Below are 25,081 nucleotides of genomic sequence, written 5' to 3' on the forward strand. Positions count from 1 at the left end.
TAATGCTTGTTTATAATATATAGATATATTTATGTAGGAAGCAGAGTAGATGAAAGCTTGAGATATAAATATTTCTGTACGTCCGCATACAAGAGAAAGTATGTACAGCCACAGACAGTGGTTCTCTGCTGAGTCAGGGCAGGGCCACGTGAAGGACTGACACATTCCCATTCCCTTCTGCTGGGAATAGCTGCTGTCCTGCATGGCTGCACTCCCTGCAGCCGGGACTGGACCTGCGCCGCTCTCTGCAGTTGCTTGGGGCTGCATCAACGGTTTTACCGGGGTAAAAGAGGCAGCGGCATATTTCCCTAAGGACTCGATGGCCCAATGTGGTAGAACATTGGTGACTAAGGGCATCACCCCCAAACAGCAAGAGAGAAAGAGAGCAGGAGCTGTTTTGGTTTTTTATACTTTCCTACTGGATTTCGACTTCACTTTGTTATTTTATCCTAACGGCTCCACTACTATCTCATTGACCCCATAAAGTCCTCCTCAGGGTACCCTGTTCTCACTGCCTTCAGGATCTCAGGGGACATTTTGCATGGCTGAATTTGAAACCCCATCGAGCCTGGACAAATCAAGGACAGCTTTTACTGCAGCAGTAACTTCAAAGTCGCAGACCTGCATAAAAGAAAGGTTAAAATGAGTTGTTCATTTCAGGTGATTGACCTGAAATCTTTCCACCTTTACCATCCGAAGTAGATGCTTCCCTGCCAAAAATTAAGTCTTTGGCAACCAAGGCAGTTATTGCTGGAAAGTTGTAGCATTTTTCCTTCTGGGAAAGTCTTTTATTGCAGACTCAGTACCTGTGCTAGAAGGCATGGGCAGGTGTGAGCCTTAGTTATTTTCAAACAAGAGTTGCTTTCCTTCCCAGGGAAAAGTTCCTACTTTTGTTTCTCAAAATACTAAGGCACTTGATGGCTGGACGTCATTGGCAACTATAGGTAATATTTTGGAAGAAGATACCATCCCAAATGAGTTTTTGTCTTCTCAGAGAGCATTTTATTCGTGGGGAAATATTTGTGGGTTGTTGGTGGGTTTTTTTAAGGATCTTATTTTTACTGGTGTGATTGCTTTTTTTTCCCTCCTACCATCTTTCTTCCAGTCCATGTCTTTACAAGATAAATGACTTCTAGTCAGGGAAATGTTTTCTCTTCTCTGAATAGTGCTAGGGTGCCACTGGCGTCTCAGCTCCCGGGTGGAGGGAGGAAGGTTTTCATTTGCACACATATCTCTCGACAGTCCTCTCGCACTTTTTACAGGTCACGTAGCAGCACCAGTGGTACTTGCAGTGGCATCGCTCCACCACTTTGTCCATGTAGGGGTTGTAGCCTCTGCCACAGCACATCAAGTCACAGCTGTCGCTCCCGTTGGAGGTCTTGTTGCATTGCCTGGAAGAAAGAAAATGCAGTGAGCAAATGCAGATCCCTGCAAGGCTTTCCAAACCCGCCTTGTGGTGGTGCTGGGGCCTGACAGCTCAGCAAGGTGCTGAGTGAAGCCTATGCGGTTGCATATCAGCTGCAGCAAGCACATGGCAAGGGTGAGCACCCCACCAAGAAGCCCTCTGCACCTCCAAGGGAGGCAGGTAGAGCCCCAGGGCTGTGCTCGCATCACCTGCTCTGATGCCCAGGACTGCACTTTCATCACCTGCTGTGACAGTCGAAATAACATTGAATTCCTGTTCTAACTCTCAGTTCGGGCTCAGCGTCATTCATGCTGCCTGTGAGGCAGGGCAGGCAGGACCAAGCTGCTGTACAGGAAGAGAAGTAAAGCTGTCATGATAACTCCACCAAAATTCATAGTCCCTAGCAATCTGTGTTCCTAGACAGGCTCCAAAGCTGTCTGAAAGGAGGTGGAAGAAGATGATACCCTAAAGAACAAACACCGGTGTTTGTCCAATGCTATCTAACCTGAAAAGGATGGAGAAGGAACCCTGCAGCCACCAAGTATTTGCACAGGCTCCATGCCAATGATCCTGGGCTGGGAAAGCGCAGGAGCAGACTGTTACAGCCACTATCCAGCCCTGACCCTATCAGGGAAATCATGACCGATGCTAGTAGGGCCAGACTGCACTTTTCTCGCGCCCGAGTGTCACCCAGCAGGGCATGAGCAGCCGGGGAGATGGCCCTGTAACACCCCGAGTCCTGACCCAGGAGCAGGCAGCACGGCAGGAGCACAGTGTAGGATGACAAGTCGTCAAATATCACACAGACTGCCATTGCTTGTTTTGCTTCTGCTTTTCTGCTAATTAAAGCCAGACTTGTCAGGATAAGTTGTCCATTGTCTTGGGTTCCCTTGCTTTGTCCACTTGCAAGTGGCTGCCTTGAGGTTTTCAGAAGTAACTCATGAATTGGGGAATCTGTCTCATTGATCCATTGATCACGGATCCACGGCCATTCTCAAAAACCAGCAATCTCATTCTCCTAAAATACCCCAAGTTGGGTCACTGGACATGAGAGCACGACAAACATTGACTTTTGGATGAGATGAATCATGCCCTAGAGATGCTGTTTCTCCAGGGGCTGTACAGATGTTTGGTCAGATGCTTGGCTAGACACTAGCACTGTAGGGTAACAGATCTCATTATGCATCCAACAGCGTGGGGCTGTGAACTTGATGGAGTCTTGAAGCTACTGTAAGAAAGGTGGTTTGGAGGGTGGGGCAATTGCTGATATCTCTCCTAAATCTTATTCTGCATGGCTATTTTGGACAGAAACACTCTAAGGCTGGTTTGGGACAGGGAAAGGAGAGAGGAGCATGAGTCGGACCCTTGAGCTGAGCACTCCATTAATAGATGAAAACAAATCCATGAGATTTATAGGAATTCCTCATGAGGTAATGTTTTAGGAGAAGTTACTGGATTAATGAGGTGTTGAGATTTTGTTCTTGTTCTTCCTTTATTTTTTTCTGACTCAGGCGGGCCTCCTGTTTGTTATTTCTGACTCACATTCCTCTCCAGGTTCAGTGTTTAAAGGCCCCCCCCTGCTCCCCCTCATTCAGGAGTGTGTGTAAATATTTACAAACGTTTGAAAGCCCCTACCAAAGCTGAAGTCTGCAGCCACACTGAGCGTGTTTGCCTAATGCTGAACCAAAGGCGTTGTTACTGCCCCTGTGAGCCGGGGCCCCTCCGCCAGGAAACCTCCGAATGACTCCTCATAAATGTATTAGTAAATGCATTAAATATTTGGAGCAAAGGTTCAAATATAGGCGTGTTGACATTAGAAGAGGGGAGGGTATTTGACAGCCTTACTCAGCTTTACCAGTGGATGTAAAGGTTGTTGCCCGGAGGTTCACCTAGGGAGGATGGGGAGTTTGCAGAAGCATGGTGATGGATGTGCAGTGCATCCATGCCACCTTGTGCTGACAGCTCATTAAAATGGCCAAGCAAATGAATATGGGTCCACTCTGACTCCAGTTCACCATTGATGACATTCACTCCCCAAACGTACAAAGCACCCGACAGTCAAATTTGCCCCATTCAAACAGAGAGCAAAACTCTTCTGCCTGCTGTATTGAGACCTGGGTATCTCCCTTTCCTTGTACCCACTCCTGTGGCCTGCAAAACAAAAGTGGATCTACTAGGAGATACATATTTCCATAGCTGTCCCTGTCCCACTCAGCCTGAAATAAAGGAATAAAATGAAATCATATTAAAAGTAAGTCCCCAAGCTTCCCTCAGTTTTAGATAAAGGAACAGGGGCATTCTGAATGGAGGGGTTGAATAGCTAAAACAAAGCTTTTGACCCCATCCTGAACCTAAATGGGCTTCTAGAAAACTTTCCTGAGAAGGCCACTAACCAGAGATTCTGATTTCTGTTTTAAAGCATAGGTTTGGATTAATTATCTTTTTTTTCTCTTTAAACAAGCTGAAACAGAGGTAGTTTCTCAGCTGTATCTATTCATATAAAAAGCAAGTGGGTGAAGACAAAGGAGCCCAAAGACTTGTTTACCCACAGAAGCTGCCCTGAGCATCTGCTTTCAGAGCCCATGGATGCAATCTCACCAGGCTCCCCGCTGATGGGTTAAGTTCAATCTCATTTGTTTTGGGCCTGGTCCAGCACGATTCCAGCAACTCAGAGAAATGCCCTCCTCCTGAGCCTCAGAGAGAAAATACGAAGGCAGGCGATTGCATCTTAACACAACACCGTAACCTCTAGAAGCACTTGGAAGACGGGTGAAAAATGATGCTTCAGTGGTAATCCCAGCCAAGGTCCTGGCTCAGGAACAGGCTTTCACATTGTCACAGCGCTTTTTCCTTCTTTATGCAAGAAGGGAGGAGGTCAACCCTGCTGACTGGTCAAATCCCACTCAATATGCCTGTCCAAAATCTCCCTTTTCCAGCTCTTATTTGCTGAAACACTGTGGTACATCACACAGCCTCATCATGGGGGTGGCTCCTCGGCAGAGATGGTGAAGGACATCCCAGCACTTCTAAGAGTCTTCCCCCAGATGTAGAGGTTAAGCTCACAGTTACTTCCTAGGGGATTTTAATTTTGAAAGCTATAGCGAGATGTCACGCTTAATTTCACTGTGGATCTTGGTTCACCTCTGTCCCATCAGCAGATGATCATTTTGATTGCCCACCTGGCATCCAAGAACCAAACTGAGGCCCACTCTGCACCGTGTCACCTACAGAAGTGACACATGATGACAGGGATGGGCCAGATGTCCATTGGGAACTCACTCCATCACTGCTATTGATAAGTGGAAGATGCTATGAGCACATAAGAAAAGACATTCTGGGTCACAGCAGCTGCCTGCCTGGCCCAGTACATCTCCCAATGGCTGTGGGAGATGCTGTTCAGGGAGGAAAACACAAATCTGGACACTTTCTGTAGTCCTTTTCCTCATACACCACCAGCACCTGAGCTGTTGCATTAGGTATAACAGAAGGTATGTTCCTGCCTAGACATCTCAGTAACCCCTCGTGGGCATCTTGGCCGTGCATTTGTCTCATCCCTTTCTGACCTCAGGGAAAGCAGCTGCCCCCATGAACTCCAGCAGCCACAAGTCCCAGAAGACAGGACTGCTGTGAAAAGAAATAATTTAATTTTTCTCTTTTAAATCAAATTTCTATTCATTTCTTTAGTGCCCCTTGCTCCAGCAATGTCAAGTCATACAGCAGTATATAAAAGAAAGAGAAAAATAATTCAAAGCCCCCAAGGGGTATGTAACACAGTGGACATTGCTAAAAATACATCAAAGTGCATAGCTTCATATAAGATTTTGAGGGCAGAATCTTAACTGCTTTTAAATTGCTTTCTCATCCACAAGGAACGTCTAGAGACTGACACTGAACAACTGTACGAAGGAGAGTTATCAATAGTACATGTCAGCAAGGAGATGTCAAGGGAGATCCTGGAACCAGCCTGTATTTTCATTCAGGAGGAGTAGAGAGGAAGCTTAAAAATTTGGGATAACGCTGGGGCAAAGGAGCTGAGAGCATTTTGGAGAGTGGATTAAAATGCAAAGTAAGCAACACACTTCGAGAAAGATCCAGATTAATGTGGGAATGTTCCCCAGAGAGTCAGATGAGCAGTTCAGAAAGTAGAGAATTATGAAGGAACTGATTCAGAGAAGTTTGTAAGAAGAGGTGTCTTCCCATCTATAAAAGATTATTGCAAAAAGGAGAGAGAAGAAATGAGGAAGGAGGACAAGAAATTATTAGTTTGATTTTAGATTAAGAAAAACGTAACTTTGAGAATAGTAAAACCCTGGAACAGGTTGTTTAGGGAAACTGTTTTTAAGGCCAGAGTAGACAAATATCTTCAATAACAGTCTAGGTGGTCTCCATGGAGTTTTGCTCCTAAAAAGATCAGGCTCCGTGGAAAGTCATTCCCAGCCCTGACACTCCCTAGCTCCAACACTGTTTTGATGCAGAGGGACTGAAGGCACTTAGGAGAGCTGGCTGCAGGTTTTTATCCCCTGAAGTCACTACCCACTGCACTTCTACTGTGTGAAATTACTCTTTCCACCAATAAATTTATTATTCACAAATCTGTTCAGGAAACTTTACGGTCAAATCCAGGTCTCTCAATGTGGGAAGGATTCAAACTTCCCCAGGGGTTAACTGAGAAAAAGTCCAAAGAAGCACAGCTTGCCCAGCTACCAAAATGGGCACCAGCTATGAGCACATTGCCCTGGCAAAGTAGAAATAGCATGGCAGGTGAGAGGAACAGAAAGCTACCATTTTTCTGACTTTCCACCAGTCCCATTCTGGGACACTCACAGAAGAACTATTTGCTATTTGCTGTTCATCATTCGTTGGATCCCATGAAAAAAAGGTGGCACACCTGATAACAGCTCCAAAAATTACTAAATCATCATACACACAATAACCTACTCAAAGCCAAAGTTCATCATGTTGCTTCTCGTGCCCTCACTGAGTGATGGAAACTAAAAGAGGCTGAACAAAAACCAAGCACCAAATGTTGTTGTCTATCCATAAGTACCACTCCACCCTACCTAAACACGAGCGCTTCTGCTAAGAAATTTTGTTGTCCACACAATCACGCAATGACAAGCATATTTTCAGGGTGACAGGAAACAAGCGGTATCAAGGGCTGCCACTGAACACTGAGAACCACTACACCCTTTCTCTGCAGCACTTAATCAGCCCTGCTATTGGGACCACCAAGATGCCAAAGAGGTGACCACCAGCTATTAAGTTGTGGATGCCTCGTCCTTGGAAGTGTTCAAGGCCAGGTTGGACAGGGCTGTAAAGCAGCCTGATCTAGAGGAAGGTGTCCCTGCCCATGGCAGGGGGGTGGAACAAGATGATATTTAAGGTCCCTTCCAACCCAAACCATTCTGTGCTTGTGTCTAAGTTTTTGCAGTCACCACCGAGCAACAGAGGCATGCTCAGCTGATTTCATGCATGTGCTTATCCAAGAAAACACACCAGCCTAAGACACCTTGGGAGACAATTAAGACTAATATTTTATGCTGCAGAAAAGAACGAATGCTTGGGAAGGAGCAACCATCGAAGAATGTCCCCATTCGGTGCCAAAGTGAGTCTGCTCAGGGACTGCGGCTGAGCAGCCCAGCTTAGCTGCGGTCCAACACTGCAGCCCCATTTCTGCAGTGTTAAGAGAGCTCCTTCCCATCTTCAGCAGGGAGGGAGCAGCATTCACTTGGTCCCAAGGCTGCTCTGGGAAAGATCATAATAAACAGCTCAGTTATCTCTGCAAGGCTTCAGGGGCTGGAGGCTTTTGCACGCATGGCAGAATTTCCCTTTCCTTGGATTCCTTAAGGGACCTTAAACAGCCTTTGAAATATGATACATTGCACCCTGCTGATAAAGAAGGTTAATACTTTTGCTTCTTTTCTCACAAGAGATCTCAATTTTATAATCTGCTATTATTTATCATTTACTCAAAGTTGATAAGAAATTTTTCAGGCAGGAGAAACTGAACTACCTTGTTAAAAAATGAGATATAGGGTGCTTTTGCCCATGACAGCTCTGGAACGGGAACATGTAAATTTTTTCCCAGTGGTTAACTTCTTGTATAGAAAGTTGTACGATCTGCTTGCTGCTCCACAGATCAGCTTCTTTAGATTTTTCTCCAGACCATTTTTTATTGGCTATGAAAGCGTGATGGTGGCATATCAGCACATGGAGTTTGGCTGGAGTCGATGAGGGCTGCGGCTGCAGCCAGCCAGTTTGCAGAAGGCTTGGACAACAGCTGCAAAACTCAGCTCCTTAATCAGATTTTGAGCACTTCAAAGAGGCTTTGAATCTCAGGTTTGGGTTCAGCTCCCTGACTTTGAAATCTGGATACACCCCAAGTGCTTGGAGGCATGCAGATTTCCAAACCATTTCTAATTTCAACAAACCAGGAAAGGCCAAGGTGTCTTAGAAAACATTTCAGGCTTGTTCCGAAGAAGGCTTTGAAATCCTTTCAGCAAAGAGCTCTGAAAAGCTTCTGAGTAAGCGGGTGCACATTTTCTGCATGGATTTTCACACAGTTCCACTACAAGGTAATTCAATTTCCTGCCTGAAAAAGAAACAATAAGTCCACATAACGCGAGGGATAATTGGAGAGATGGAAGCCACCAATTAGATTATCCCTTCCACCCACCTGCCGATGCAGGATTGTTCCCTACAGCATATGCTGAAACCCAGTATGTCCAAGGTCTTGCAACTTAGCCATCACCCTCTGTCCTGCTTCCAGCGTGCTCTGAGCAAGAATCAGACCTGGGGGAGAGGGCGAGGGGAAAGGCCTTTTTCTCCATATGATGCAAGACTACTCATTTTTTGTAACAAAAATGCAGCAATCTGAATTTTTAAATTCAGTAACAGGAAAAGGGGCTGTTAATGGGGTCTCCTTCCCTCTGGAGGCAGAAAGTGGGGCTGGAAAGCCGCTGGAGATGCCCAGACTGAAGTCTCCTGGACTGTGCTGATAGGGGTCTGCACTGTAATACCCCATGGGCTGAGCCCTGCACCCATGCTCATGGCCAGAAAAAGGCCAAAGAGGGAATATGCAGGTGGTGGAAGAAGAAAGAAAACAAACTGAGGGTCCACCACTAAAAATCCCTCTTTGATTGTATTTGCCATAAAAGACCTTAAAACTTAGCCTAGTCGGAAATAGTGGGCCCTCCCCCGAGAAAAAAAATGTTAAGATACCTGCGGATTTGACTTATAAAATAAAAACCTGTTTGGGCTATTCCCATGCAAGTGTTTTTATGTCTTTGTGGAGTAAGTACAAACCTCATTTTTCCCTGCCCTCTGTAACAGCATCCCTTTTGTGTTCCTTCTCCCTCATCCCTGTCATTAGGTGCTATCTCTGCAGCCCTGCGGCTGGCTGGAACAGAGCCACCGCATTTAAAATACATTTAGATGTCCTCTTCGTGAGAGAAAAATTTCGAAGGGAGACAGGCAACCATGGGAGGAGGAAATTGGGGAAGATTCCCTCCTCTTTGCCACTGCCCCCAGGAAGGACGGACTGATCTGCAAACACTTTGTGTGCATTTTACACTTATTTCCTCTACTAATTTAATGCAGAAAGGGGGATGCTATGGCTTGTGTTGCACATGCCAATTTTGAGACACCAGGCAGCTTCTCAAGAGCCTGCGGATGGATTGCAATGAACATGAGTGTAGCTACACATCACTTTAAGACTTGGCCTGAGAGAATCTTACAGCTCAACACAGGACTATCTCACCCTCCTCCCCTCCCCTGGCCATCACCGTGCTGCACATCCAAGAATGAGTTATTTCTTGACAGATTTCTTTTGAAAGTCATCCCCTCCTGCCTTAATATCTTGGTCCTCTAAATCCTCACTCAATCTCACTTCCCACAGGCCCTTGCCTGGCTTGCTCACAATCACTGCTGTCGCCCAGCTTGGGATAAACGGACGCCTGCGATACATATTTTCCTAGCCTTGGAAGAAAAAAAAATAATAAACAAATTCAAGACTTTGACATATTTTTCATCCCTAGCTGGGATAAAAAGGCAAAATCTGCTGTAAAATGAAATTAGATGAAGAAGAAGTCATGTCTCCCTCCCCATTGAAAGGATTTCAGTTTGTGGAAAATGTTTTACTTAGCAAATCTGTAACAGATTCAGCTTATTTTTGACACAACCTGTGATTTCACACAATTCCTATAAAACTAATTTCCAAATAGCTTCCACAATTTTTTTCATTACAAAACTGAGTGGTACAACAAAGAGGTCTTTTTCAAGACACACATTTGTCAAAATCCATACAAATCCACAGAAACATTGCTTCCACTCATATCACATTTTCCTTCAGAAACCAGTTACAACACATGCTTTTTCCCTGCAGTCCTCAGTGACTCATAAACATCTTCACTTGCTAATTACTGCTCCACCACTGGGCTGGTGATGAACGTCAGCCTGGTGTTCCCACCACAAAGCTGCCAGGTAAGTGCTGCTGCAGAGCAGTCCAGCCAATGGTTTTGGATGATACAAAACTGTAACTACCACAAAACATCAGAAGACAAAAAGGACACACTTGTCTTACTCAACTGTCGTCATTTCCTGATCAGCTCCACCAGTTAAATGCTGATGTACTGTATACAGAGTTGCAGTTCCAGATGAAATGGCCATTGCCAAAGGGTAGCTTCTGAAGTCCCCTCACCAAACTTCATATGAATCAAAGGGATCCAGGGAATACCTTTTATGCATTTCCATCACTTACTTCATTTCCACTAGAGCAAAACCTTCTCTCCATTGAACCTAAGCGATCCAAATACCACTACGACCAACAAGAGTTAAAATGAAGACAACCTACAAAAGGGTAGGTGCATGCTCCTTGCAACTTGACTGTCTGAGTCTCCACCACAAAGTAACACAAAGAGCAAAGAATTATGAGAACAATCTGAAGAAAGCCAAACCAGCAGGCAGCAAGTAATGAGACAGCTTGAAATCCAGCCATTGCAGCCACCTAACACAAATTCTGGGAATTCCGCAAAATTCTGGATATACACAACTATTTGGCTGTCAAAGGGTCTGCTGCCCACCTAGAGATGCTCAGACTGCTGAAACGTGGAATTTGTTTCTCTTGGAGGGAATTAAACAGATGATGGGAAGAGACAGGCATGTCTGCTGCCTGTGAAAGGGGACAGCACCATGCCCAGTGGAGGCTGGGTATGATGACTTTAAATCACTAATATCGATGAGATGATGAAATTCCTCTGCAGAGCCATAAGCAATACTGGATTTTTAAAATGCAGTGGAAAAGAAATCTTAAAAAATCACCTTCGTAGTTTCCAGAGCTTTTTCAGGACTGCTTAGGAGCACTGGTCCTAATTGGGTTGACACTTGGCTACTTAGAGGAGCCTCACAGTAGAGTAATAACCCATCACATCAGCAGTGACTGCAACAAATGACTTGGAGAGACTCAACACAGCATAAAGCAGCTGCTTGATCATTACAAGCTCCCGTGGAGGTGAGCTGCCTGGGAAATGTCAAAAGGTATCTTGTACCTGCCTGTATAATGCAAAAGGTGGCTGCAGCCCTGTCTTGGCCACAGCCACCACTAGCAGGCTTAAGCATCTGTAGACCATACTGTATGTTAGAGATGTCCTTTACCTGCACGCATGTGCTACCAGCCCAGTTATTTGCCTCTTATTCACATGTTCCCCTCTGCCCCTTCCCTCTTTGGGACTCAGAGTGCAGTCAGCACCTGCTGCAGAAACCCTCACCTGTCCTGGGTCCCGTGTGACCCCACTTTTTCATTCTTCATGCAGAAATCGGGTGAGCTCTGCAGGTATATCAGCTCTGTCTCTTTAACCGGCCTGATATCAATATCCTTTGGCACGAGGTATTTGCGTGTGCCCATGGGCCGGTGAACGACCTTGGTGGCTGATAAATACTTGTTTTTGAGGTCCAATGCAATGTCTCGCAGCTCTTGAAGGCCTTTCCAACAGGTCTTGATAGAGCATGACCCAGAAACTCCATGGCACTTACATTTCATTTCAAGAGAGGCTTTCAAGACCTGCAAAAAGGAATGCAGGAGTTAGGAAATGCCCTTCTCTTACCTCTGAACATCCCACAAGCTTGCTAAAGAAGGCACTTTCTTAGCAGGGACTGCTACAGAAAAGGACTGCTGCTCTGATTTCTGCACAGTAACTCTAAAGTAGCTACTGGGCAAAGGGAATGAGATCCCACAGCGCCTCGGTGATCACTATCAGCCCAGGGCTACTTTCACCAAGGCACCTCTGCAGCCAGCAGACAGAAGAGTATTTTGAATTTTGGTCAGATAACAATATAGGGCTGCATTTCCACCCTCTAAATACCTAAAGAGCTGAAAAACAAAGCAATCCCTAAATAAGTATTTAACATCCATTTCTGCCTCCAGCAGCTTTGCGGCTTTGGGTAACAGAGATGTCAAAGCTCTGATGAATTCAGGGTGCCCTCACCCTGCCTTTCTGCTGGCCATGGGGCTAAAGGAGCCTTTTACTTTGATTCTGCACTAGTCTCATTTCTGACATGGTAGGATGCTGCCAGGCAGGGCTGAATGCACCAGCCATGGCAATGCAATGTCCCAAACCAAAATTGGCCCATTGCAATGAAAAAAACCTCAAGACATTATGAAAATAAAAGAAATCCAGATAGAGTGGGAATGGTAGAGAAAAAAACCCAGGGGAGGCAAGTTCGGCATGGTTGTGCTCTGCAAAGGGGAGTTCAGCCTGTAGCTACACAGTAAGCTGCAAATGAGCTCAACGTGCTCCATGTTTTTTCTGCTCCAGTGTCCAAGCACAGGCAGCCTGGAAGGACCAAGCTGTGTAGTAGGACCAGCCTAGAGAGCTGCTGCAGCCCCAGAGATGGGTGCAGGGGTCAGCTTTACAGTCCTCCACCCACTTCTCCAGCTGTATGGAGGGCTGCGATAGGGATTTGCACCTCGGTGCACACCAAGCACTGCACATGGTAAGCATTATCCCTCCACTGGATGCAAGCTGTTAAAAGCGGCTTCTGCCAGATATGGGAATAATCACTAGCGAAGCAGTTTGAAAAGGAAAAATCAGCCCTCCTGGCTGCAGGAATGGCTGGGAGGCAGCTGCTGCTGGATGCGTCTGGCAGATGATGATCCTCCACGCTTACACAGCAATTCGCCTGTGCAACGCCCTTGGCAGAGCACAACGGGAACCATCCCTACCACACCTCCTGGGGTAAGCAAGCCAGAGCCATCCTTGGCTGTGGAAAGGGTGGCAATGAACTTCCCACCCACGGTTATACAGGGCTGATAATAGCATTCAGGACCTCCTGATTCCCAGAGTGAGTTACAAAGCCACAGTCTTCAGCAGGCCAAAGGAGTTCAGAGCAATCTGGGAGAAACCTGCTCCTTTCGCTAGCTGATAGAGGCACTGAACCTTACAGAGCAACCGACCACTACAGATGATTGTACAATTACAATAACTCTCGTGGTTTTGTTACCTGTCTCCCTACTTCACTGTTGTGCAGATGCATCAGTTTATTGGCTTGTGATCCTGATTTTTTCATCTTCATGGGAGCATCTGAAAATTTGGACCCCATGATAAGACCATAGTTGAGGTTGTCTGCACATCCTCCCCATCGATACCCAGGTCCAGGTGTCTCACCTGGGATGGGACCACAGGAACAGCCAGGGAGGTCCCCGGTGGTGCAGGCTCTGGCAATGGTATGGCTGATGGCAGCAGCAGAAAGGGCATACACAAATGCTGACTCCCTTGTGCCTGGAAGAAACAAGAACTCCAGCTCAGCCTCCTGGGACAGCCAAATGTTCCTCCAAAAGAGACCTACACAATCTGTGCCCAACAGAGCAGCAAACACACCAACTCACTGCAGCTGAGACCTCCTATGGCATCACCAGCTTGAGGCACACCTCCTAGTTGAGCTCTTCAGCATGAGGCAACATCCCAGCAGGGTAAGAAGGCACATGGACTTATGCAGCTTGTGCACTGTGGTATAATCTGCTCTTGGAGCACATGAAGAAGCCCCTACCACGGACTCTCCTACTGCCCTTTCCCCCTGTGCTGAATGTAGCTTGCTGGCAGGTCATGGAGCTGGCATGCATGGAGCTGGGGCAGGTGGTGGAAGGACAAAGACCTGCAGCAAGAGCATGCAAGGATGCTCTGGCCCATGAAAGCTGACTGCAGCCTCACGTGTAACGTGTGCTGCTTGACAAGCCTGCATGCCCTGAACAACAGCTCCATGGCTGTCAGCAAATGCAGCATGAGTCCTCCTAACCATGAGATGAGCAGACCAGGCTGGTGGCATGCTTTGTAAGAGCTGAGGGAGACTAGGTCTTGGCCTTGAGAGCTCCTGGGCATGAGTGGCACCGTAACAATGAACATGGTCTCAGAAAATAGGACAACTAGGCTATGCAAGCTCTCCATGTCGCCCCTGGTAGCAAGACCCTTCCCAACCCCAGCACGCATACACACACTGGCTGACTCTACTCACTCACGTCCCCGGCCAAGCCAGCAGTGCAGTTTACCTCTCTCTAAGTCCAGCAGGTAGTTAGGAGCCAGCTCAATGGAAGAGCAGTTCCACCGCATGTCTGAGAAAGTTTTACGGCAGGTCTTTATCACTTCCCGTGCCGCCTGGATGATGGTCTGCATTAGCTCCAGGTTGCTGCGGCACAGCTGCACCTGGGAAACCACCAAGCCTTCGAGCTGCTTGCAGTGCTGGGTTTGATTCAGGGCCAAAGCTGAAGGAGTCTTGGACAGAGCTCTGAGGAGACAAGCACATGCAAAAAGGCATTAAAACCTGCAAAAAAGTTAATCTTCAGGTCACTATTAAATTCTCCACTACCTCCAACCCAGTGAATGCTTTGGCCTGTGTTCATCTGACTTAACTTTATCTACCTGTAAATAGGTGCTTAGTTTTAGCTGGTGAGAAGGATGGGCAACTACGAAGAGTGATTTATCTCATCTGAAGTAGGTGTTTAAAGTAGGTGGGAAGAAACACCCTCCAAAAGCGTGCATTTCTCTCCATCGTCTAGGGGAGCACAAAGCTCCTGGGGCATATGCCAAGTTGACTGAATGTGTAAATCCTTATGGAAAGATTTTTTTCTGAAGAATGAAAAGGATGGACCTCCCAACAGAGTAAAAAATGACCCATCAGTTCCACGATAACAGAAAGCTGGATCTTCCAAGACTGTGGTATTCGGGGGGGGGGGGGGGGGGGGGGGGGGGGGCGGGGGGGGAGGGAATTGAAGTTGGTGTTATCAGTGTTTTGCATTCAGCATCTGTCTCACACACTCTCTAAGGATTATGCTAAATGTCATGTAATTAATTATGGAGAAAATCCCCTGCATAGCCTAGGGAAAAGCCACCAAGTTTGCAAGACAGATGCTTTCCCTTACAGTTAAGGCCAAGGGCCTCCACCAGTTCCATCACTGTTGCACGTAGATAAGTCCATTTCTCTAATCTCAAAAAATGTAGTGCAGAAGCACGATGACAGTACATGCAGGGAGAGTACCATGACCAAAACTGAGAGGCGATCCACCAGCATCAGCACCTATGTTACCACGGGAGAAACCAACAACACCCCAAAGACCCCACTGGTTCTTCTAGCATGCAATTGCCGATGTTTCCAGGTAAAAAGGCAAAAAACGCTGCCATGCATCATACAGGGCTGTGCTTTTCTTCCCTAAGCACCCACAGCGATCAGCAGAAGCCTGGTGTGTAACTCTCTCTGTATCTTTATGACCTGCTTAGGGTAGTCATAAATGTTATTCATTCCCATAAAACAACTTTCTAGCTGGCTGCATCAGTAACTGGCATCTGATCCTGGCAACACAACTGCCTTAACACATATTTCCTTCTCTCCTTGTTAAATGTGTTGCCTTTCAGTTTCATCCTAAGCCATCTTGGTTAGTTTGGCTTATTAGCAGACACATTTCGGGGTGCATTTCACTTTATTACTGTAACATCCATATCCTTCAGAAGTTAAATGAGATGGAAATGGAGCTAAAATTGAGCCCTAACCAAGATCAGAGGTCTTAGCTCTGATCTCTGGTTTTCAGGAAAACACATCTATGTTCCACCAGCTCCCTCAAGGTTGGCTTGAACCAGCTGCTGTGTATGTTGGAGTTCTCTCTGGGCTGTGCATAACTGCTAACCCCAACTGCTCTTCCAGCAGGGAAAAGCTACGATCCTTGCTGGGGCTGAGTAGGTCTGCACTGACAAATTCCCAGGTGGTTAGAGTTTGGCATTTCTGGCACTAGATAATCAGTGGTAAACTTGGAAGGGAAACCACCACGCTGCTAGTCATGTAAATATATACATCATACATATATTTAAAGAGGTCCATTAAATATACCGCGAATAGAAGTTTTGGCCAGTGAATTTCAAGGGAAAGGAAAAAGTGGAGTATTTAAATGTCAGAATTCTGCCCTGTAGTTCATCTCAGTCCCTTGCATGCTGTTGCTCATGCAATGCTCCTTGTCTTGAGAGGGGCAGCTCCAGAAGGCAGCTCATCCTGCCTCAGATGGGAACCAGTGCTGGACCTGAGCTGGTGGAGACAAAACCTGTGGGTGATACTGTGGGTACTCAGGTATCTCAGATACATCATGTCCTTGAAAGTAGAGGCATGAGCCTGGACAGTGTGAATGTCACCTGACCGCAAACCTCTACAGTGTGGGTCTTATGGTAGTCCTTCAGGGGCCTTCTTCAGCCCATGGAAAGAAAAAGCCATGTCTAGGGAGTAATTAGCCTGATGTGCTTTTGAGATCTACAGTAGGAAAACATCACACCCCAGAAGTGCTCATTTTCTGCACTGTCTATAGAGGGAACTCAGGCACCAAGCTCAGATGCAGACATCTGGACTGCATAGACACAGAGCTGGGTGAGATGTGTCCAACCCCTAGTACTTGGCACCAGAAACCTGTGAAAACTTATCCCAGAAAGCCTATCAGCAACTCTCAGGAATGGGCTGAAATGCAAATCAGGCAAAAGGCCAATGCAGCTCGTCACTAATACAGCAGAAATGATAAATACTCCAGCACAGTATGTCCCAGCAGCAAAATAAGCAGGCAGCGTGAGGCACACGAAATGAGAGAGCTTCACAGCCTGGACTTCGGGCAAATGAGGAACGTTCCAGGTCTCTGAGAGTTGCTGTACTATGGGGCACCACCTCAATTTTCTAATCAGAGGTGCCAAAGGACACTTCAGAGGTCTTGGGATGTTTCACCTGGCCCTCCAGAAGGATGCAGACTTCCTAGGTCCTGTACCACATTTTCTAATCCTGTATAGAGGTCTTTGGCATCTTTAAAGGACCTGGAAGCCTCCACTGAGGCACCTGCATCTCACCATTACAGACAAGTCAGGAACAGCAGAAATAACCACCTACAAGTTGGGATGAGAGTCGAATTCAGACTGAAATTCATCCCCATTGTGAAAAAAGGGGATGTGATACAACAAGATCATGTTATTACAGATGGCCTGAAATGATCACCATTAGAGAAGCAGATTTACAATGCAACAAAAAAGAAGTTTGCTTCATGGAACAGGGAGAAATATCTGCCAGATGGTCAAGAGAGGAAAGATCACGGCCCCATTGGGGAGAACGCAGTAAATGACAGCAATGGCTGTTTCCTACCAAATGAGCCGAGCTCCAGGGAACCCACCAAGAATAAAAATGCGAGACTCAGGAAGGTGTTTTCTGAACATCTCCCAGGCCTGAACTTCATGCCTTTGCTTGTGAGAACCTATAATTGGAAACATCTCCAAGCACCGGGAGGAAAAAGTAAAGGGTAATGGAGATGGAAAAGAAAACTCACAGTTACTGGAGTCACTTGCCGAGACCAAAAAGTGCATTTATAAATCACAGATCAGGAATGTGAGAGGCCTATTAGGTCATCTAGCCCATGCCCTGGCAGCCCAGGTTTGCTTAGTCTACCCTGCATTCAGAAATGCCTTCTCCACCCCTTGTCGCTTTAAACCCTCCCCGTGGAAAGGCACCAACCCTCCCTGCTCCCCAAATTCTGGCACTACCAGAGAGGGATGCCCACCACCTGCAAAGGACATTGTTGGGGAACAAAGTCCATTTGTGGGGCAGAGGAAAGGAGATCACCTTCCCCCAGAAGAGCATTGTCCATGACAGGGTTCAGTGGCAGGTCGCTATCCTACCTCCACCCAGTCTCCACTGACCACCAGCACTGGGAGGGGAACCAGAGCCAAAGGGGCACAGCCAGCCAGAATAAAGCAGCCCTCGAGGGCGTAGTTAGAAGAACAGCTTTTAGTTCTTAAATCGGGAAAAAAAAGTCTCTGATAAACATCTTTCCTGGGACTCATACCCTTCATCTGAGAAGAAGCACATGGGGATTTTACCTGCTAACACCCTATAAATGCTGCTTTTCACTGTTTCCTCCTGCTAACGTCATGCTCCCCTCCCTTGACTCTCCTGCCCCATCCTTCATTCTCCAGAAAGCTGAGGACAACTGAGGGGCGGTTGTTTTGGTTTTTTTTTTTAATATACATATTTGACCCATCCCTTTAAATAAACAGGCTCCAAACCAAACATCTCCTGCTTTATATATAGCATATCAGCACTTTCGATTGAAGTTATGGATACTGACAGCAAACCATAAACGTAATTACAGAGGAAATGTGATGCATGGATGGATTATGACTTTCGTTTACTCTTTTAATTATCTCAGGCAGTTAATAAATTCATTTGAAAACATGAATGCTCTGCAGTGTTGGGTCCTTTGAGAGGTATGGGCCTTTGAGAGGTATGATCCTGCAGATCTGGGCTCCATGAGAAGACTATTCATAGGAGGAGCAGCAGCTTGGGAGAAGTACCTTCAGGTCCGAGCAGGTATCAGTGAAAGCCATACATTATTTGGCTTACAAGGATGGCTGTGAGTAAGACACTGCTCCTGGTCAAGCCAAAGGGAGAAAAACTGCTTGAATCGAGCAGTGAAGCGCTCGTGCCCTTTAAAACACCCTTAAAAGGTGGAAGGATCTCATCTTTTTCTGATATGGGCTCTCGCTGGAGGGCATCTCCCCATGCTCCCTTGTGTGATGTGACAGAGGAAGGTCTCACAGAGGGACTACTGGTGAAACCATGAACTTCTGCTCCAAATTTCCCACGTTACTTTCTGCGAAGACACTCTCTTTTTTATGCCTGTTCTTAAACCCTTTAATCTTGCAGGGATTTGAGTGAAACAAAAAGATCTAGACAAACTTGCATGGCTGTGGAGGGCAAAGTGTGTGATAAACTTCAATAAAGAGAGGCAGAGACGGGGTGGTTTTTTGCATTTGATCTCACTGAAGGTTTTTAATCTGTAGGAGCCTCATTTTCTCAGGTTTTCAACTGGAAAAGGCTTGCAGGACTGTTACAATAACCTTCTCTAAGCTCCTGGTAGTCAGAGGCAGCCCATGTCCCTGCCACCATGCCCTGCATTAGTCCTGGTCTGGGGACCACAAGCTCTGGGAAAGCCACCACATCCCCTGGTAAATGCTTCCACTGGTTCTGCAAAGCCTTTTCAAACAGAGATGCGGGATTTATATAGAAAAAAAAAAAAAAAAAAAAAAAAAAAAACCAAACAAAAACAAAACCCGAACCAAAAATGCCACAACCCCAAAACGAAATAGAGAGGAGGCGGGGGGAGGAGGGACCAACCCTGAAGTAAAAGCCTAAAATAAGAGCTGCTTTCAGATACGGTGCCAAATCCAGCGCTGGCAGTAGTGGGCACAAGGCCATTGACTTCCAGCCCAAGCTCGACTGAAGTCGATGCCAGCGGCAAGTTGGCTCACTGAGCACCGAGGAAGGCCATGGAGCTTTGTCAAGTTTTCCCAAGCTGCCTACGGAGCGAAGAGCAAACTTCAAAGCTGTTGTCCCCCCTCCTTCCTCACCCCAGCCTGCTCCCCTCCTGCCGTCCCCATCCTGCAGTCCTTTCACAGCAGCTCATCTAGCAGCCCCCTTGCCAGGCAGACGGTCTCCTCGCAGGCGCCCGTGCCCCAGTGTCCTAGCTCCCCCCGTCCCGGTTAAAGCAGAGAAGCAGGCGCTGCTGGGAAACACAAAATCTTTCCATTTTCTTCCATTTTCTGTTGGCTGCAGAAAGGCTGTGGTGCTGCTCCAGGATGGTGAGCTGAGGGACATCCCTGGGTTCATCAAAACGCACGGCTATGCGCCCTTTCGCTCCTGAAGGGTTGTGATTTAACCAGGGGAACTGTGCAGCAAGGATGACCTCCTATCCTAGCTGGGAAAGGCACTCAGCTAGGGATGGCTCCAGAGGGCATGGGGCATATCCAGGCTACCACAACAGGCATAGGCAGGGACTCCCCAAAGTGACCAAGATCCACCTAAAAATGATGGGATTCCTAATATCACCACTCGCTGTCATGGGTTGCTCCTGCAAGCCATGCAAAAAAGCCCACTTGCTGCATTTGGCTTCTTTACAAACACTCTTGCATTGAAGGTGACAACAGAATCATAGAATTATTTAAGTTGGAAAAGACCTCTGAGATCAAGTCAAACAGTTAACCCAGCACTGCCAAGTCCACCACTACACCATGTCCTAAAATGCCACATTTCCACATCTTTTAAACACCTCCAGGGATGGGGACTCCACAACATCCCTGGGCAGCCTGTTCCAGTGTTTGACAGCCTTTTCATGGAAGAAATTCTTCCCAATATCGAATTTAAACCTCCCCTGGTGCAACTGGAGCCTGTTTCCTCTCGTCCCATCACTGGTTCCTTGGGAGAAGAGACTGACCCCACCTCACTACAACCTCCTGCCAGGCAGCTGTAGGGAGCCAGAAGGGCCCCCCTGAGCCCCCTTTTCTCCGGGCTGAGCCCCCCCAGCTCCCCCAGCCCCTTCCCCAGCCCCTGCCCGGCTCTGGACACGCTCCAGCCCCTCCGGGTCTGTCTGGTCGTGAGGGGCCCAACGCTGAGCCCAGGGCTCGAGGGGCGGCCGCACCAGGGCCCAGCACAGGGGGACGGGCACTGCCTGGCCCTGCTGGCCACGCTGCTGCTGACACCGGCCAGGGCGCTGCTGGCCGCCGTGGCCACCTGGGCACACGGGGGGCTCATGCCCAGCCGGCTGCCGACCAGCCCCCCCGGGCCCTTCCCCGCCGGGCAGTTCCCAGCCCCCTGCCCCCAGCCCGCAGCGCTGTGGGGGGCTGGTGTGACCCACGGGCAGGGCCCGGCACTCAGCCCCGTTGGGCCTCATACAACTGGCCTCGGCCCCTCGGCCCGGCCTGCCCAGACCCCCTGCAGAGCCCCCTGCCCCCCAGCGGGTCACACTGCCCCCAGCAAACCGACTGCGGGTGCGCTCCAGCCCCAATACAGAAGGACAGCCCAATCTGTGTCTTGGCCTGTGGGCAAAGGAGATGCCAACGCCCAGGGAGGCAGAAGTGCCTCAAAAGCCACTCTGCCTGGACATCCCAACATCTGCAGACCTCTGCAGCATGCACATCTGGCCACAACTCCCTCTAGTGTTCATCTGTTATTCGGCTCTACAGAAACAAGTTGCTTCAGCAACCTGCTTGGCCAAACCCAAGCCCTCCTAGGAAAGCTAAAGGATGTGCAAGGGATAGATAAGGCAATAGAGTTCCTGCATGCACTGGCCCTAAGACATCTCCCACTGAAACTGACAGCTGCCTCACCTCCCCAGCCTCTGTGATGAAAAACAAGCACTGAGGACCACAAAGTGATGCAAAAAACTCCAAAAGAGGATGGGAAAGTGTTTCCCAAAAACCTGCATGCAAAAATAAGACTCAGGATCTCATGTGTATTGAATGGAAAGGTTGCCTTTCCATGACAGCTCTGATCCTGCAAAGATCTGTTTGTACCCTGACTTTACACCTGAGCAGCTCCCTGGAACTTGGATAGAAGAGGCCAAAATATGAAGCTTCTCCAGCAGCAAGAGCTGGTTTACGAGATGCTGACCATCCATGCACTGCGCTGATTGCTCAGCGGTGCGCGCCTCCATGGCAGGGAAGGGCACTGTGCCGATTTATAGCAGCTGGGGATCTGGACCACAGAACTCATAAAAATAAGCCAAATAAAATAAAACAAATAGCTCCCTTTTACGTTCTCCCCACTTTTGCTAATTTACAAGGGATATTTGTGTTACAGGGAAGTCCTAAGCGGCTGGAAAGTGTGTTTTTCTTTTCCCCCTCCCCCCGCAATTACATCACACACTGAATCAAAATTGAATTTCCTATCGCCTTTCATATCAGTCACTCCCTCTTCCCCAGGCTGGCAAAAGCCACCTCCTTATCTTCCCCCTCCCTTCCCAAATCCTCTTTGAAGTTTGTCTCTGGCACCATGCCAACAACGACACAGCAGGCAGGCTGCTGAGACAAGCCCATGACTGAAAACATCTCATAGCACTTTCCTCCCTCTTCATCCCGTCTTTTCTCCTCCTCTGCCCCTCCACCTATAAGCACAAGTGGGAAGGGGCAGGGTTTGGTTGTACTGCACCCAGCATGTGAGTCCAGGGCTGGGATTGCAGCTCTGAGGTATTTACTCGGTATTTGGTAGCATCAGTCTCTGTCCACCAAGAATTTACCTACAAGATTTCCAAGGATGCTCCCCTAGCCCCAAGGATGGCAGCGCAGCGCTGCTGCAGCAGGGAAGAGAGGTGATGCGGAAGGGGGGAAAACTGGCCCATTTTTCCATAGAAAAACAGTGCTGGGAAAGGGAGGAGAAACAGCAAATGAAAATAAAAAAAACCCATAATTTTATGAAATCCCAGCTGGCAGCATCCCAGTGGTGAAGTGCCCCGGGACAGGGAGTGCAGGTCTCCGTCAGGTTTTAAACAGGTGTGAGGGGAGCCCCAGCAGCGCATCTGGATGCAGCTCATGCTTCAAATGCCATTTTAATCCCAGCTTTCATCTTCCCAATTGCTTTTTGATAGAAGGGATATGTCTGCTGGGAAGGGGAGGAGCAGCAACTGCACCTTCTTTCCTCCAGCTTCTTATCCCCCTACCCCATCCCCAAAAGCAACTCTCCCAGCTTAACCACCTACCAGCCGAAAGGCTGCTTTTACCAACAAAGCTATTAGGGATCTTGCCCTGCCTTCCAGCCTTCTTTTATGTCTATGGCTTGTCACCATGCTATCAGGTTCCCTCTGAAGCTCATCTCACCCTGCCCTTTGGAAGAACCCAAGCCCTTTGCTTGGGATTTAGCACCTTGCTTAAGCAAGAGCCTAAAGCCAAGCACATGAGCGAGCCCCTCTGCTCAGTTATGGGTCTGTACATAAGTGCCTGATGAATGAGGGTGCCACAAAACAGCTTTATTTCTGTGCTGCATAGAAATAAAGGTTACAAGCGAGTCCAGGCTCTGTCAGCCCATGGGCATGTTGCTAAATGCCCTGCCAGGAGAAGATGCCTGCCCTGTGCAAGACTCTGGATGTATGCAGATCTGAGAGCCTAAATACTCAAGGAAGCTGGCAGAAAGAAAGAGCTGGGCTATCTAATTTAGCAGAGGTGACTGCTACGAGGTATAAAGCCAAGACAGTGAAGAGCAAATCAGATCCTGACTCTCCTCTAATTCCAAGGTGGTCCTTAGAGTACGGAGACAGCAAATGAAAGATGCCCTAAAGTAAGTGACTATTCCTCCTGCCTGACCACGTGCATTTAAACACCCTATGGAAGGATTCACCCTGCTTCTTTTTATCCATATAAAAGGTGGATGTGTGGTTTCAACCAGCTCCCTGCATGGCATCTCCAAGAGGACATTTGTGTTGGATGTCTCTCTTTGGAGAGGACAAATCACCATCTGGAAGGTCCTCTCTCCCCTCAGCTGCATGCAAGAGCAGTGAAAACACTGGCTCCAACAAGACACCTTAATTTTCAGATATCCAGATTTAAGAGACTCTTTATAAAAGGCAGCATGGGGAGAGACTCAAATGACAACTGTTGGGACAGTGGAATGGGAATGAGATGTAGCACAGATGCTGTGCAGAAGGAGGCACAAAACAGGAACCTCTTGTCCCAGTTTTCCCTCCTAACCTGCAGATCCTCACCTCGACTATACCCTACACAACAGAATGGCATTGCATTTCATTGTGTCTTTTCTTTTACAGAAGATGCTCATTTGAGGCTAAGCCCACAACCCCGTATTTATTTTGCACACAACTTCAAACAAGAGTAGAAATGACAGATCACTCATCGAGGACATGAAACCAGATGGGTGTTGAAGGGGTTTGTTTATTTTGCCGTAAGCAACTAATTGATTGCTTGCTTAAGCAAAGAAATGATAGTGATGTTTTCACTTTGTTTGCAGTGACATTACCTCTGAGGAAACTCGATCCAGACTTGACCACGTTCCTTGATATTTCTTTATCCTACTTCCCCCACTTCCTGCCCCCCCCCTCCATTTTTAACACCCTTCACAAAACCCAAAGGTTAAAAGGTCCACAAAAAAAACGTTATCTGTCAAGCATCCCCTGTGGTTGGAGATTGGTGGCATTATCTTAGCTGCCTGCCTCCTGCTCTCAGCTCCTATGCAGCACGACCAGTGGTCCCAGTGGAAGAGTTTCCCAGAGTGGCAGGGGCTAACGCTAGAAACTGCATTAAGTGGCTCATGTGAGCGTTGAAGTGTATGCCTTTCCTTTGGTATCAATGAGAAGAAAAAGCAAGCTTAAATCATGCATTTTTTGACGAGAAGATGGAGACGTATTGTTAGCACAAGCCCCTAGCACACACACTTGAAATCAATGAATGCCTGGAGAAATACAGCACTCACTGCTCTTTAAACGGCTTTACAGTGTGCCTCAAACAGCAGTTGCAAACACGGGTATGAAACCAGCAATGCCTACACAGACTTTAAAAATGCAGATAGATAGCCAGGTACTTACATCCATTTTATCCCATAGCAAAGTCCCGTCTGCAGAATCAAAGACAGAAAACCAGCTAAGAAGAATTGCGGACTCAGCTTCATTTTCTCCACCGTCCCCCACTTGCTGAAGGAAATCAGCTTCTCCAAAGAAAAAAAAATGAGTTTTCTTAATTTTCTGCACAATGTATTTCCCTTCAGTTTGGGTGTTGCTCGTCCTCAGAGATGAACAACCTGAAAGGAAAGAGAGAAAGAGCACAAGCTACAGTTAACTCTGAAGTTCAGCGAGTCGTTGTGAGAGAGAGATCTATTATCCAAATTGCAAAGGAGTGGTTTATGAATCACGAAAAAGTTTGGATTATTCCCTCTCAGTCTCCTCCCTCGCCAAGCCTTGATACAACCTTTCGAGTCAACAGACAGACAAACCGTATGGCTTGAATTACACCCTGAGTTATGGTCTGATTGTGTGTTTCCATTTAACCCTGCACATGGCAAGACTTCATTCGCTGCTTCACTTTTTTACCACCCCCCCCCCTCCAAAAGGTTTGTGTAACTGCTCGGGAAGAAGGGGAAAAAAAATATCTTTAGATGAGCCCAAATCTTCAGCTATTCATCTCTCCCTTCCTTCTCTCCAGATTTCTTTTTTTATCCCCCCCCCCCCCTTTTTTTTTTCCTGCAGAGAAGACAAATTATAAAAAGTGCATTTCCCAACTTTACGCAGGTGCCCGTGCCCTGCAGATGTTTCGGTCTGATCTGTTACAACAAATGTGTTTTGCTCTTTCCCTTCTGCTTTCCTTCTCACCTCATTAACTCTGCCTCTCACTTCTTCCAAGTCCT

At 47.4% G+C, this 25,081-nt stretch overlaps 1 protein-coding gene across 1 annotated transcript; it reads right to left on the reverse strand.

Moving 5' to 3' along the window:
• On the reverse strand, positions 1–24,474 carry WNT11 (Wnt family member 11). The gene is made up of 5 exons (XM_040584015.1): positions 24,267–24,474; positions 13,944–14,179; positions 12,902–13,179; positions 11,170–11,462; positions 1–1,391 (listed from the first exon to the last, which is right to left on the reverse strand). The coding sequence occupies exons 1-5, from the start codon at positions 24,347–24,349 to the stop codon at positions 1,217–1,219; spliced, it is 1,065 nt and encodes a 354-aa protein (XP_040439949.1). The 5' UTR covers positions 24,350–24,474; the 3' UTR covers positions 1–1,216.
• Between the last annotated feature and the right edge of the window lie 607 nt (positions 24,475–25,081).

The sequence above is a fragment of the Falco naumanni genome, chromosome 2 (genome assembly GCF_017639655.2).
Source record: "Falco naumanni isolate bFalNau1 chromosome 2, bFalNau1.pat, whole genome shotgun sequence".
Lineage (NCBI taxonomy): Eukaryota > Metazoa > Chordata > Aves > Falconiformes > Falconidae > Falco > Falco naumanni.